General features: G+C 46.0%; 1 protein-coding gene across 2 annotated transcripts; it reads left to right on the top strand.

Moving 5' to 3' along the window:
• Nucleotides 1–603: 603 nt before the first annotated feature.
• On the top strand, nucleotides 604–4,764 carry LOC115205636 (aminoacyl tRNA synthase complex-interacting multifunctional protein 2-like). 2 transcript variants are annotated; one of them, XM_029771823.1, is made up of 4 exons: nucleotides 604–876; nucleotides 2,209–2,427; nucleotides 2,918–3,152; nucleotides 3,675–4,764. In XM_029771823.1, exons 1-4 carry the CDS (start codon nucleotides 748–750, stop codon nucleotides 4,061–4,063), a joined length of 972 nt encoding a protein of 323 aa, XP_029627683.1. In that variant the 5' UTR covers nucleotides 604–747; the 3' UTR covers nucleotides 4,064–4,764. The 2 variants fall into 2 exon arrangements, with proteins under 2 accessions (XP_029627683.1, XP_029627693.1); XM_029771833.1 differs by having other exon boundaries at nucleotides 609–762.
• The last annotated feature ends 11,137 nt before the right edge of the window (nucleotides 4,765–15,901 follow it).

Here is a 15,901-nt window from a genome sequence, read left to right as displayed (position 1 = left end):
CGGATGCTTTAGTCCAGGTCTGGGAGGAGATCCCTCAGGAGACCATCCGCCACCTCATCAGGAGCATGCCCAGGCATTGTAGGGAGGTCATACAGGCACGTGGAGGCCACACACACTACTGAGCCTCATTTTGACTTGTTTTAAGGACATTACATCAAAGTTGGATCAGCCTGTAGTGTGGTTTTCCACTTTAATTTTGAGTGTGACTCCAAATCCAGACCTAAATTGGATTTCCATTGATTATTTTTGTGTGATTTTGTTGTCAGCACATTCAACTATGTAAAGAAAAAAGTATTTAATAAGATTATTTATTTCATTCAGATCTAGGATGTGTTGTTTAAGTGTTCCCTTTATTTTTTTTAGCAGTATATATATTTTAGCTAAACTGGTTGTCTTCCCACCTGCCCTGAATGACGCGTCGCCACTGCTGCTGATATTAAGCAATAACTGCAGAAGCTACAGTATATTAAACCAGGACTAGTCTGCATAGAGAGAAATGTTCTTTATACACACAAAATCGTACCTGGTCTGGACAGACCTGATCAAATCAAAGACATCGGTAGCAGCTAACTTAACTCCTCTCTGAGCAAATCACTTTCACCGGATGTGACGTAAGACACCGAGTGGTGCATCATTCCTTTCGGTCGCAGGCTGTACGTAGCTGCAGTGGTCTGACAAGTAAGGTCCCCAGAAGTCAGCTATTGCTGGAATATTGGTTCTTTTGGAGGGCACTAACCACCCAACAATATGGCCATGTACCAGGTAAAGCCCGTCTTTGGGGATGACATAAAGATTGATTTGCCAACCTGCATGTACAAGTTGCCGAGTATCCACGCGCAGAGAAGTGCAAGTGGCTGCTCCGAACATGCGCTTCAGGTAACTAACGTTATTTGAATTCCGACCATAAATGGACTAGCTAATCTCACTAATGTCATGAATTAACTAGCCAGCTAATAAATGTGACATTTTGTCGTCAAAAATGAATTAACGTTGCATAGCCCCACAACAATAACAGTTAGCTAATTATCTGGCAAATGATCTAACGTTAGCCTAGCTTCAACCCTACCGATCTCCTATTCGGCTGATGCAATGATGTGTGGCTGACTAACGTTAGTTGAGTTAACTACTGTAGCTAAATGTTTTGGTTGTGCCCCCCAGAATTTGTGACAGGACGTTACTAGTACACTACTCCGAAATGATATTTTCCTCTACAGAGTTAAATAGATTTTAGCAGCCAGCATATGATTGGCCCAGGTCAGACATTTTGAGTCCTAGACTGAGTCTGGATTATATGGGTGGCTGTAACTGACTGCCAGTAATTTACTACTGTAGCTAGCTAGCTAACGTTAGCGAGACAGCAGCAAAAACATGTCATTATACAGTATGATGAACAACTAGGTTATATAGCCGAGTAGTCATTTCTAGTAGCCTTTTTCTATATGAAGGTATGCCATGTAGGCTAATGGATTCAGCCATAGCCGAGCCTTATATTATAATGTTGCTAGCTGGCTATAGAAATGGCTCTGAATTCAGCCTTATCAACAATGATTCCCTGTTTACAATCATCAGACCAAATTATCTAGCTAGTTTATAAGAATGCCTCAATGACACATTTCTGTTTTCACATTTGGTGTTTTGTTGACAGCTCACCTAAATATTTCCTCAGGAAACGCAGCATTCTTGGCAATCAATCCCTTCACCTTTCTCAGTATTCATTCCCCCTCAAACAATTATCTGCTTGACTATGTAGTCCCTCAGTGTGACAAAGGCCTAAACAATGTTGCACTGAAAGTTGCTAATATTGTGTTGATTCGATCACAGTAATGGGAAACGTTGATAGTGTTAACTAAAAGGGAAAACTCAAGAAAGTTGAGAAGTTCAATCTAGCGGCCGTCCCGGGGGAGCTGTGTGCCTGCCTGCAGCTTGGAGGGAACATTGGGCCTAACATGAATGATCATGTAATGTGTGTGTATTGCGTTAACACATTTCTTTCACAGGGCCCTGAGGGCAGCATGGGTGTGTGTGTTTGTGGCAGGGTGTGATTACGTTCTCTTTTTGTCTTGAATAACAGACAGGTGGACCCTGCAGTACAGGCTTTGGAGCTGTGTCAGCATAAAATCAAGTGTGACCACTGATGTGTGCGTTTGTTGTAATGTACTATATATGTGTTAACCATAGCTCCCCCCCCCCCCCCCCCCCCCCCCGTAGAATGGAGGGACAGAGGTGGACCCTGCGTTCAGAGACCTGGAGGTACGTCAGGATAAGATCATGCGCAGGCTCTATGAACTGAAGGCAGCCGTGGATGGCCTGGCCAAGACTGTGACCACACCCGACGCTGATCTGGACCAGACTGTGACCTCTCTCTCCCAGAGCCCCACAGCCACAGCCTTTAGAGGCACTGCAGACCTGGACTCCCTACTGGGCAAGGTGAGGAATAGAGCTCTTTTCAATTAGAGCTCTGATAGGAATATAACTCTTGTCTGTTAGAGATCTTATAGGAATAGAGCTCGTGTCTGTTAGGGATCTTATAGGAGTAGAACTCTTGTCTGTTAGGGATCTTATAGGAGTAGAGCTTTTGTCTGTTAGAGGTCTTATAGGAGTAGAACTTTTGTCTGTTAGAGATCTTATAGGAGTAGAGCTCTTGTCTTTTAGAGATCTTATAGGAGTAGAGCTCGTGTCTGTTAGGGATCTTATAGGAATAGAGCTCTTATAGGAATAGAGCTCTTGGGAATAGAGCTCTTGTCTGTTAGGGATCTTATAGGAATAGAGCTCGTGTCTGTTAGGGATCTTATAGCAATTCATTAAGTTGAGTTTCGTCAATACTCCGCTTAATTTGTCTATTTCGGCTGTGGCACAACTCAAGTTTGGATTAAATGCCTTATGAGGGTATCATCATAATTTGTTCTGTACCCATTAGGACCTGGGTGCCCTCCGGGACATTGTGATCAACGCCAATCCGGCACGACCGCCCCTTACCCTGCTGGTGCTCCACGCAATGCTGTGTAAGCGCTACCGGGTGCTCTCCAGCGTGCATGTCCACTCGTCAGTGTCCGGTGTGCCCGCGCAGCTCCTCTCCTGCCTGGGGCCGCGCCACGCAGACAGCTACGTCCGCCAGCGTTTCCAGCTAGGCTTCACCCTTATATGGAAAGATGGTGAGGATATGGGTAGTAAAAGAGTAGAAGGTTTAGAGTGGGGACAGTAGGTGGAGAAATATGGGGTGGGCAGATTGGGTTAAGTGAAGGGGGTGGAGAGACTGGGTAGAAAAACAGGGGAATGTTAGGAGAGGGGGTAGAAAGAGTAGTGGAGTGAGAGACAGGGTATGGATAGGAATGTCACCTAGCTTTGAACTGACGTGACTGAGCTAGATTAGGGAGATGTGATGTCAGACGTACTAGTATCGCTCACCATTTACTATTCATATGTATAGACAATGTGTCCTTTCATTGTTAGGTGCTTTCAACATTTTTAGATTATTTAGATTATCTCTGGAGTAAATATACCTTTCTCCTCTCGTCCCTTACCCTCTCTCTGTCTCCCCTCTCTCTCTCTTTCTCCCCTCTCGCTCTCTCTGTCTCCCCCTCTCTCTGTCTCCCCCTCTCTCTGTCTCCCCCTCTCTCTCTCTCGCTCGCTCGCTCGCTCTCTCTCTCTCTCTCTCTGTCTCTCTGTATCTCTAGTCTCCAAACTGCAGATGAAGTTCAGCATTCAGAACATGTGCCCCATCGAGGGCGAGGCCAACGTGGCGCGCTTCTTGTTCCGCCTCGTTGCCCCTTACCCCAGCGACCCCGCCCTGGCTACACTGGTGGATAGTTGGGTGGACACAGCCTTCTTCCAGCTGGCAGAGGGCAGCGCTAAGGAGCGGTCGGCAGTCCTCCGTGCCCTCAACGGTGCTTTGGGTCGCGACCCCTGGCTGGCCGGTCCCGAGCTCTCGCTGGCTGACATCGCCTGTTACTGCTGCGTCCTCCAGACAGGCCCCGCCGCCTCCTGTCCGGCCAACGTCCAGCGCTGGCTTAAAGCGTGTGAGAACCTGGGCCACTTTGGCCCCGCCCACCCTCTACTGCAGTGACCACAGCTGCCTAGCAGATCTCAGGGTGCTTCCAGGGAGTAGGTAGAAGATACCCACTAGCCATTGATCCAGAGTCAGATATTGCCCCAGTTCCCTTGTTGGGAATAGAGGTTTGGGGGTGAAGTAGTAGTCTGACCCTAGATCTGTGTAAGGGTCACTTCTACCTGGAGCGCCACCAGGGCCCAGCCTATGGGATTTAACTGTATCTCTGCACTGTGCTCAGAACGAAAAGGGAATAATTGAATGTCACATCCCAATACTCTAGAAATGCTCCCTTACTCACTTGTGTATCTAAGCTTTGCAATGACTGAACAGATATAGAGAGTGAAGGCGGTATGGTGGTGCCGGAAATAGCATTGTTTCTGACACATTACTTTCACCTGTTTTTAGTCATTGTGGATTGTTGATTTCTTGAAGGGAGCATTTTAAGATGATTTGGATGCTGCCATGGGCATGAATTGAATTCTAAAAGGGCTGTAAACACAGTTCTCCCTCCCTCGTGCCTAACAAGATGATCTAACCAGATGAGGGGTGTGTGTATGTGTGGTAATGGGGTGTGACTTGCTGTTCAACTAAAGAAGCGGTTGAAAAATGTGATGCAACAGGACCTACTGGTGTGATATCTACAGTATGAAAAGTAAAACTTTGTAGCGTTTTTGTTCTTAAATCACTAAAATGTCCACTTTGGATCAAACTTTGAACTGTGGTTTCCCCCGTTTCTTTTGTCAGTATGTATGGTTAGTTTCAGCTTTCGTTCATCGCTTGAACCTTCACTTATATAACCTGAGAATGAAGTAGACTGTTACTTTGTGACATCAACGAGTGTAACTGTACAAAACATTAGAAACACCTGCTCTTTCCATGACAGACTGACCAGGTGAAATGTCACCTGTTAAATCCACTTCAATCAGTGTAGATGAAGGGGAGGAGACAGGTTAAATAAGGATTTTTAAACCTTGAGACAATTGAGACATGGATTGTGTTTGTGTGCCATTCAAAGGGTGAATGGGCAAGAGAAAATATTTAAGTGCCTTTGAACGGGGTATGGTAGTAGGTGCCAGGCGCACCAGTTTGTGTCAAGAACTGCAACGCTGCTGAGCTTTTCAAATCAAATTTATTTATATAGCCCTTCGTACATCAGCTGATATCTCAAAGTGCTGTACAGAAACCCAGCCTAAAACCCCAAACAGCAAGCAATGCATGTGAAAGAAGCACGGTGGCTAGGAAAAACTCCCTAGAAAGGCCAAAACCTAGGAAGAAACCTAGAGAGGAACCAGGCTATGAGGGGTGGCCAGTCCTCTTCTGGCTGTGCCGGGTGGATATTATAACAGAACATGGTCAAGATGTTAAAATGTTCATAAATGACCAGCATGGTCAAATAATAATAATCATATAATAATAATAATTTTCATGCTCAACAGTCTCCCATGTGTATCAAGAAGGGTCCACCACCCAAAGGACATCCAGCCAACTGGAGTCAACATGGGCCAGTATCCCTGTGGAATGCCCTGATGAAATGAGGCTGTTCTGAGAGCAGAAGGGGGGTTAAGTCAATATTAGGAAGGTGTTCCTAATGTTTTGTACACTCAGTGTATGTGTTAGGTGTTACACACAGAATGACCTTGAAGGGATAGTTCACCCACATTACAAAATGACCTCTTGGTTTCCTCCAGGCCTTGTTTTGTATCACTTTCCAATTATAAAACTGGGGGGGCAAAAATGCAATTTCAGAATGTGTGGGGGGGCATGTCCCCCCCGTCTCCAGTAAAAGTTGTGCTCCTGGTTTCCTTACCATACCAGCAGTCTATGGACAAGGTCAGACATCAATCTATGCTCTGGTTTACCTGGTCACTGTCTCCAAATGACAACTTTTTAGCATATGTGGCACAAATCCAATGCAAGTCAATATCCCTTATATTAGGTTTTCTTTGCGCTTCATGTCTGCATCATCTTAAAGTAACTTCATTGAGCTACACAATACATTTTAGACTGAGATGAATATGAACTTAATGCCACATCTGATCTATTGTAAGTTAGGTTGGTAAAGCAAGCACTAACTACTGCAGTAGGTTGTCTGGGGTTTCACAGCTGGTGACAAACGCTAAGAAGAGGAACAGAATGTACTGTCTGGCTGAAACACTTTTGTTATTATTTCATCACATAATGGTATTTCTATATTCTTCCTAGACTCAATGTTATTTTCTATATTATGTTCTATATTAAACCCAGTGGTGGAAAAACTACCCAATTGTCATATTTGAGTAAAAGTAAAGATACCTTAATAGAAAGTGACTCAAGTTAAAGTGAAAGTCACCCAGAAAAATATTACTTAAGTAAAAGTTTAAAAATAGTTTTTGAATATTTGGTTTTGAATATACTTAAGTATCAAATGTAATTGGTTAAATGTACTTAATTGTCAAAGTAAAGTTATAACTCATTTCAAATTCCTTATTAAGCAAATACTTTTGTATCAGTACTTTTGATACTTAAGTATATTTTTGCAATTACATTTACTTTTGATACTGAACTATATTTAAAACCAAATACTTTAACTTTTACTCAAGTAGTATTTTACTGGGTAACTTTCACTTTTACTTGAGAATTGGGTACTTTTTCCACCACTGACAAGTACTTTTGGGTGTCAAGAAAAATGTATCTAAAGTACATAATTTTTTATTAGGAATGAAGTGAAGTAAAAGTTGTCAGATACCCCAAAAAACGATTTAATTACCTAAATGCACCACTGATTAAACCAAATTAATCTGGATTGCCAAGAAAGTGTAAATTATTCAGTAGTACCCCATCTCTCCAATAGGTGGCAGGTGAGTCATTTACTATGGCTTGACAAGCTAATATTTTTGCCCATCCAGGTTTTTCACAGATCAGTTCATATAACGCAGTATGCCAAGAGGTGGGAACAGAATAATCCAGCAGGTAAAAAGTTAATTGTTTCTACTATAGACACTTTTCCAAAAGACATTCAGTAAACATTCATGTAAACTCAGCAAAAAAAGAAACGTCCTCACTGTCAACTGTGTTTATTTTCAGCAAACTTAACATGTGTAAATATTTGTATGAACATAACAAGATTCAATAACTGAGACAGAAACTGAACAAGTTCCACAGTCATGTGACTAACAGAAATGGAATAATGTGTCCCTGAACAAAGGGGTCAAAATCAAAAGTAACAGTCAGTATCTGGTGTGGCCACCAGCTGCATTAAGTACTGCAGTGCATCTCATGGACTACACCAGATTTTCCAGTTTTTGCTGTGAGATGTTACCCCGCTCTTCCACCAAGGCACCTGCAAGTTCCCGGACATTTCTTGGGGGGAATGGCCCTAGGCCTCACCCTCCGATCCAACAGGTCCCAGACGTCCTCAATGGGATTGATATCCGGGCTCTTCGCTGGCCATGCAGAACACTGACATTCCTTTCTTGCAGGAAATGATGCACAGAACGAGCAGTATGGCTGGTGGCATTGTCATGCTGGAGGGTCATGTCAGGATGAGCCTACAGGAAGGGTACCACATGAGGGAGGAGGATGTCTTCCCTGTAATGCACAGCGTTGAGATTGCCTGCAATGACAACAAGCTCAGTCTGATGATGCTGTGACACACCGCCCCAAACCATGACGGACCCTCCAAATCGATCCCTCTCCAGAGTACAGGCCTCGGTATAACGCTCCTTCCTTCGACGATAAACGCGAATCCGACCATCACCCCTGGTGAGACAAAACCGCGACTCGTAAGTGAAGAACACTTTTTGCCAGTCCTGTCTGGTCCAGCAACGGTGGGTTTGTGCCCATAGGCGACGTCGTTGCCGGTGATGTCTGGTGAGGACCTGTCTTACAACAGGCCTACAAGCTCTCAGTCCAGCCTCAGCCTATTGCGGACAATCTGAGCACTGATGGAGGGATTGTGCGTTCCTGGTGTAACTCGGGCAGTTGTTGCCATCCTGTCCCGCAGGTGTGATGTTTGGATGTACCGATCCTGTGCAGGTGTTGTTACACGTGGTCTGCCACTGCGTGGACGATCAGCTGTCCGTCCTGTCTCCCTGTAGCGCTGTCTTAGGCGTCTCACAGTACGGACATTGCTATTGCCCTGGCCACATCTGCAGTCCTCATGCCTCCTTGCAGCATGCCTAATCCACGTTCACGCAGATGAGCAGGGACCCTGGGCATCTTTCTTTTGGTGTTTTTCATAGTCAGTAGAAAGGCCTCTTTAGTGTCCTACGTTTTCATAACTGTGACCTTAATTGCCTACCGTCTGTAAACTGTTAGTGTCTTAACGACCGCTCCACAGGTGCATGTTCATTAATTGTTTATGGTTCATTGAACAAGCATGGGAAACAGTGTTTAAACCCTTTACAATGAAGATCTGTGAAGTTATTTGGATTTTACTAATTATCTTTGAAAGACAGGGGCCTTTCTTTTTTTGCTGAGTTTACATACAGTACCAGTCAAATGTTTGGACACACCTACTCATTCAAGGATTTTTCTTTATTTTATACTATTTTCTACATTGTAGAATAATAGTGAAGAAATCAAAACTATGAAATGCCACATATGGAATGATGTAAGCAAAAAATGTTAAACAAGTCAAAATATTCTTCAAAATAGCTACACTTTGCCTTGATAACAGTTTTGCACACTCTTGGCATTCTCTCAACCAGCTTCACCTGGAATGCTTTTCCAACAGTCTTGAAGGAGTTCCCACATATGCTGAGCAATTGTTGGCTGTTTTTCCTTCACTCTGCGGTACAACTCAACCCAAACCATCTCAATTGGGTTAAGGTCGGGTGATTGTGGAGGCCAGGTCATCTGATGACGCACTCCTTCGCTCTCCTTCTTGGTAAAATAGCCCTTACACAGCCTGGAGGTGTGTTGGGTCATTGTGCTTTTTGAAAAAGAAATTATAGTCCCACTAAGTGCAAACAAGATGGGATGGGGTATCGCTCCAGAATGCTGTGGTAGCCATGCTGGTTAAGTGTGCCTTGAATTCTAAATAAATCACTGACAGTGTCACCAGCAAAGCACCATCACACCACCTCCGTGCTTCACGATGTGAACAACACATGCAGAGCTCATCCGTTCACCTACTCTTCATCTCACAAAGACACTACGGTTGGAACCAAAAATCTCAAATTTGGACTCATCGGACCAAAGGACAGATTTCGTGTTTCTTGGCCCAAGCAAGTCTCTTTTTCTTATTGGTGTCCTTGGCCTGATTCCCACAGTCTCTTCTGAACAGTTGATGTCGAGATGTGTCTGTTACTTGAACTCTGAAGCATTTATTCGTGCTGCAATCTGAGTCTGGTTACTAATGAATGTGTCCTTTTCAGCAGAGGTAACTCTGGGTCTTCCTTTCCTGTGGTGGTCCTCATGAGAGCCAGTTTCATCATAGCGCTTGATGGTTTTTGCAACGGCACTTGAAGAAACTTTCAAAGATCTTAAAATCTTCCGGATTGACTGACCTTCATGTCTTAAAGTAATGTTGGACTGTCGTTTCTCTTTGCTTATTTGAGCTGTTCTTGACATAATATGGACTTGGTCTTTTACCAAATAGGGCTATCTTCTGTATACCACCCCTACCTTGTCACAACAGATTGGCTCAAACGCATGAAGGAAAGAAATTCCACACATTAACATTTAACAAGGCACACCTGTTAATTTAAATGCATTCCAGGTGACTACCTCATGAAGCTGGTTGAGAGAATGGCAAGAGTGTGCAAAGCTGTCATCAAGGCAAAGGGTAGCTACTTTGAAGAATTTGTTTAACACTTTTTTTGTTACATGATTCTGTATGTTACTTCATAGTTTTGATGTCTTCACTATTATTCTACAATGTAAAAAATAGTCCAAATAAAGAAAAACCCTTGAGTGAGTAGGTGTGTCCAAACTTTTGACTGGTACTGTAGGTTGTCTGTATATCCTGTTTGTTTATTGTGGCAGCACCATTTCACAGAGTCATATTCCTTTACATGCAAATATTTGTATTTTATTTAACCTTTATTTAAGAACAAATTCTTATTTAGAATGACTGCCCACCAAAAGGCAAAAGGCCTCGTGCGGGGACACGGGCCTGGGATTTAAAAAAAAATATATATATATAAATATAGGACAAGACACACATCACAACAAGAGAGACACAACCCTACATAGAGACCTTAGACAACATAGCAAGGCAGCAACACAACATGACAACAACATGGTAGCAGCACAAAAACATGGTACAAACATTATTGGGCAAAGTCAAAAGTACAACGGTCAAGAAGGTAGAGACAACAATACATCAAAGCAGCCACAACTGTCAGTAAGAGTGTCTATGATTGAGTCTGAATGAAGAGATTGAGATAAAACTGTCCAGTTTGAGTGCTTGTTGCAGCTCGTTCCAGTCGCTAACTGCAGTGAACTGAAAAGAGGAGCGACCCAAGGATGTGTGCGCTTTGGGGAGCTTTAACAGAATGTGAATATATTTGCAGAATAAAGGTGATTTGTCCGTCTGCCCACCCGTCTGTCTGTGTCTGCCTGCCTTCTGTCTATCTGCCTCTGTCTGACTGGGCATTCGTATTGAACAGGAGTCAGGAAAGTGCAGGGAGTCTCTGTCTTGTCTCCTGGCGACCGCCTGATGAGACCAAACCTCCTGTCTGTCAGTTGGCTGTGAGGCTCAGAATACACTGAGGAGACACTGAAGGCAGTCACACACACACAATGGCACGATCGGCACTCAGAGGAAAGACTCCCTGCTGCTGAGGTTCTCTGTACACACTACTGTGGGTTTTAGATCTTGAATGAAATCACTCTGTATAGTCTGTCTTGGGGGGGATATGAGAAGAAAATAAGAACTTGATTTACTGCCTGTCATATAAAGTTATGATTCCATTCATATTTTCATCTTTATGTTCCTCAGTCTTAAAACCTGAATTTCACAGCGTTTACGCAGCCATGGATATTGCTGTTCCATGTTTACTAAAGCTATTTGTCAGCTGTATGATCACACTCACTGTAGAACATTGGGGATGGGCTTTGGGGAATCAGTCTGTATAGGAGAGGGGGAGGGTGGCTGGTGGAAGATGGCAGTGGGGGTGTATAGATGGAGGGAGAACACCAGGAATTGGGTGAGTGTCTATAAGGAGGGAAAAGATGTATGGTTGAGAGAGGAAGGTGACGTGGTATGGACATATGAGGCAACATCAGGGAGGATGGTTGTGGGAGGGAGGTGACGTGGAATGAAGCAACATCAGAGAGTATGGTTGTGGGAGGGAGGTGACGTGGTATGAAGCAACATCAGGGAGTATGGTTGTGGGAGGGGAGGTGACGTGGTATGAAGCAAAATCAGAGAGTATGGTTGTGGGAGGGAGGGGATGTGGTATGAAGCAACATCAGAGAGTATGGTTGTGGGAGGGAGGTGACGTGGTATGAAGCAACATCAGGGAGTATGGTTGTGGGAGGGGAGGTGACGTGGTATGAAGCAACATCAGAAAGTATGGTTGTGGGAGGGGAGGTGACGTGGTATGAAGCAACATCAGAGAGTATGGTTGTGGGAGGGGAGGTGACGTGGTATGAAGCAACATCAGAGAGTATGGTTGTGGGAGGGGAGGTGACGTGGTATGAAGCAACATCAGAGAGTATGGTTGTGGGAGGGAGGTGATGTGGTATGATGCAACATCAGAGAGTATGGTTGTGGGAGGGGAGGTGACGTGGTATGAAGCAACATCAGAGAGTATGGTTGTGGGAGGGGAGGTGATGTGGTAGGAAGCAACATCAGAGAGTATGGTTGTGGGAGGGGAGTTGACGTGGTAGGAAGCAACATTAGAGAGTATGGTTGTGGGAGGGAGGTGACGTGGTATGAAGCAACATCAGGGAGTATGGTTGTGGGAGGGAGGTGACGTGGTATGAAGCAACATCAGAGAGTATGGTTGTGGGAGGGGAGTTGACGTGGTAGGAAGCAACATTAGAGAGTATGGTTGTGGGAGGGGAGTTGACGTGGTATGAAGCAACATCAGCGAGTATGGTTGTGGGGGGAGGTGACGTGGTATGAAGCAACACCAGGGAGTATGGTTGTGGGAGGGAGGGTGACGTGGTATGAAGCAACACCAGGGAGTATGGTTGTGGGAGGGAGGTGACGTGGTAGGAAGCAACATTAGAGAGTATGGTTGTGGGAGGGGAGTTGACGTGGTAGGAAGCAACATTAGAGAGTATGGTTGTGGGAGGGGAGGTGACGTGGTATGAAGCAACATCAGCGAGTATGGTTGTGGGGGGAGGTGACGTGGTATGAAGCAACAGCAGGGAGTATGGTTGTGGGTGGGATTTGATGTGGTATGAAGCAACATCAGAGAGTATGGTTGTGGGAGGGATGATGTGGTATGAAGCAACATCAGAGAGTATGGTTGTGGGAGGGAGGTGACGTGGTATGAAGCAACATCAGAGAGTATGGTTGTGGGAGGGATTTGATGTGGTAGGAAGCAACATCAGAGAGTATGGTTGTGGGAGGGGGGGGGTGATGTGGTATGATGCAACATCAGAGAGTATGGTTGTGGGAGGGGGGGTGATGTGGTATGAAGCAACAGCAGGGAGTGTGGTTGTGGGAGGGGAGGTGACGTGGTATGAAGCAACATCAAAGAATATGGTTGTGGGGGGGTGATGTGGTATGAAGCAACAGCAGGGAGTATGGTTGTGGGAGGGGAGGGGAGGTGATGTGGTATGAAGCAACATCAGAGAGTATGGTTGTGGGAGGGGAGGTGACGTGGTATGAAGCAACATCAGAGAGTATGGTTGTGGGAGGGAGGTGATGTGGTATGAAGCAACATCAGAGAGTATGGTTGTGGGAGGGAGGTGACGTGGTATGAAGCAACATCAGGGAGTATGGTTGTGGGAGGGGAGGTGATGTGGTATGAAGCAACACCAGGGAGTATGGTTGTGGGAGGGAGGTGATGTGGTATGAAGCAACATAAGGGAGTATGGTTGTGGGAGGGGAGGTGACGTGGTATGAAGCAACATCAGAGAGTATGGTTGTGGGGGGGGTGATGTGGTATGAAGCAACATCAGAGAGTATGTTTGTGGGAGGGAGGTGATGTGGTATGATGCAACATCAGAGAGTATGGTTGTGGGAGGGGAGGTGACGTGGTAGGAAGCAACATCAGAGAGTATGGTTGTGGGAGGGGAGGTGACGTGGTATGAAGCAACATCAGGGAGTATGGTTGTGGGAGGGGAGGTGACGTGGTATGAAGCAACATCAGAGAGTATGGTTGTGGGAGAGAGGTGATGTGGAATGAAGCAACATCAGAGAGTATGGTTGTGGGAGGGAGGTGACGTGGTAGGAAGCAACATCAGAAAGTATGGTTGTGGGAGGGGAGGTGACGTGGTATGAAGCAACATCAGGGAGTATGGTTGTGGGAGGGGAGGTGATGTGGTATGAAGCAACACCAGGGAGTATGGTTGTGGGAGGGAGGTGATGTGGTATGAAGCAACATAAGGGAGTATGGTTGTGGGAGGGGAGGTGACGTGGTATGAAGCAACATCAGAGAGTATGGTTGTGGGGGGGGTGATGTGGTATGAAGCAACATCAGAGAGTATGTTTGTGGGAGGGAGGTGATGTGGTATGATGCAACATCAGAGAGTATGGTTGTGGGAGGGGAGGTGACGTGGTAGGAAGCAACATCAGAGAGTATGGTTGTGGGAGGGGAGGTGACGTGGTATGAAGCAACATCAGGGAGTATGGTTGTGGGAGGGGAGGTGACGTGGTATGAAGCAACACCAGGGAGTATGGTTGTGGGAGGGGAGGTGATGTGGTATGATGCAACATCAGAGAGTATGGTTGTGGGAGGGGAGGTGACGTGGTATGAAGCAACATCAGAGAGTATGGTTGTGGGAGGGGAGGTGACGTGGTATGAAGCAACATCAGAGAGTATGGTTGTGGGAGGGAGGTGATGTGGTATGAAGCAACATAAGGGAGTATGGTTGTGGGAGGGGAGGTGACGTGACGTGGTATGAAGCAACATCAGAGAGTATGGTTGTGGGGGGGGGGTGATGTGGTATGAAGCAACATCAGAGAGTATGTTTGTGGGAGGGAGGTGATGTGGTATGATGCAACATCAGAGAGTATGGTTGTGGGAGGGGAGGTGACGTGGTAGGAAGCAACATCAGAGAGTATGGTTGTGGGAGGGGAGGTGACGTGGTATGAAGCAACATCAGGGAGTATGGTTGTGGGAGGGGAGGTGACGTGGTATGAAGCAACATCAGAGAGTATGGTTGTGGGAGAGAGGTGATGTGGTATGAAGCAACATCAGAGAGTATGGTTGTGGGAGGGAGGTGACGTGGTAGGAAGCAACATCAGAAAGTATGGTTGTGGGAGGGGAGGTGACGTGGTATGAAGCAACATCAGGGAGTATGGTTGTGGGAGGGGAGGTGATGTGGTATGAAGCAACACCAGGGAGTATGGTTGTGGGAGGGAGGTGATGTGGTATGAAGCAACATCAGAGAGTATGGTTGTGGGAGGGAGGTGACGTGGTAGGAAGCAACATCAGAAAGTATGGTTGTGGGAGGGGAGGTGACGTGGTATGAAGCAACATCAGGGAGTATGGTTGTGGGAGGGGAGGTGATGTGGTATGAAGCAACACCAGGGAGTATGGTTGTGGGAGGGAGGTGATGTGGTATGAAGCAACATAAGGGAGTATGGTTGTGGGAGGGGAGGTGACGTGGTATGAAGCAACATCAGAGAGTATGGTTGTGGGGGGGGTGATGTGGTATGAAGCAACATCAGAGAGTATGTTTGTGGGAGGGAGGTGATGTGGTATGATGCAACATCAGAGAGTATGGTTGTGGGAGGGGAGGTGACGTGGTAGGAAGCAACATCAGAGAGTATGGTTGTGGGAGGGGAGGTGACGTGGTATGAAGCAACATCAGGGAGTATGGTTGTGGGAGGGGAGGTGACGTGGTATGAAGCAACACCAGGGAGTATGGTTGTGGGAGGGGAGGTGATGTGGTATGATGCAACATCAGAGAGTATGGTTGTGGGAGGGGAGGTGACGTGGTATGAAGCAACATCAGAGAGTATGGTTGTGGGAGGGGAGGTGACGTGGTATGAAGCAACATCAGAGAGTATGGTTGTGGGAGGGAGGTGATGTGGTATGAAGCAACATAAGGGAGTATGGTTGTGGGAGGGGAGGTGACGTGACGTGGTATGAAGCAACATCAGAGAGTATGGTTGTGGGGGGGGGTGATGTGGTATGAAGCAACATCAGAGAGTATGTTTGTGGGAGGGAGGTGATGTGGTATGATGCAACATCAGAGAGTATGGTTGTGGGAGGGGAGGTGACGTGGTAGGAAGCAACATCAGAGAGTATGGTTGTGGGAGGGAGGTGATGTGGTATGAAGCAACATAAGGGAGTATGGTTGTGGGAGGGGAGGTGACGTGACGTGGTATGAAGCAACATCAGAGAGTATGGTTGTGGGAGGGGAGGTGACGTGGTATGAAGCAACATCAGGGAGTATGGTTGTGGGAGGGGAGGTGACGTGGTATGAAGCAACACCAGGGAGTATGGTTGTGGGGGGGGTGATGTGGTATGAAGCAACATCAGAGAGTATGTTTGTGGGAGGGAGGTGATGTGGTATGATGCAACATCAGAGAGTATGGTTGTGGGAGGGGAGATGACGTGGTAGGAAGCAACATCAGAGAGTATGTTTGTGGGAGGGAGGTGATGTGGTATGATGCAACATCAGAGAGTATGGTTGTGGGAGGGGAGGTGACGTGGTAGGAAGCAACATCAGAGAGTATGGTTGATTTAGGGAGGTGTCGACTGAAGAACAGAACAACATCAGAGAGTATGGTTGAATTAG

Source organism: Salmo trutta, chromosome 1 (assembly GCF_901001165.1).
Source record: "Salmo trutta chromosome 1, fSalTru1.1, whole genome shotgun sequence".
In the NCBI taxonomy this organism is placed as follows: Eukaryota; Metazoa; Chordata; class Actinopteri; order Salmoniformes; family Salmonidae; genus Salmo; species Salmo trutta.
Note: the sequence above shows the minus strand (reverse complement) of the source record. Positions and strands in the feature narration are given on the sequence as shown.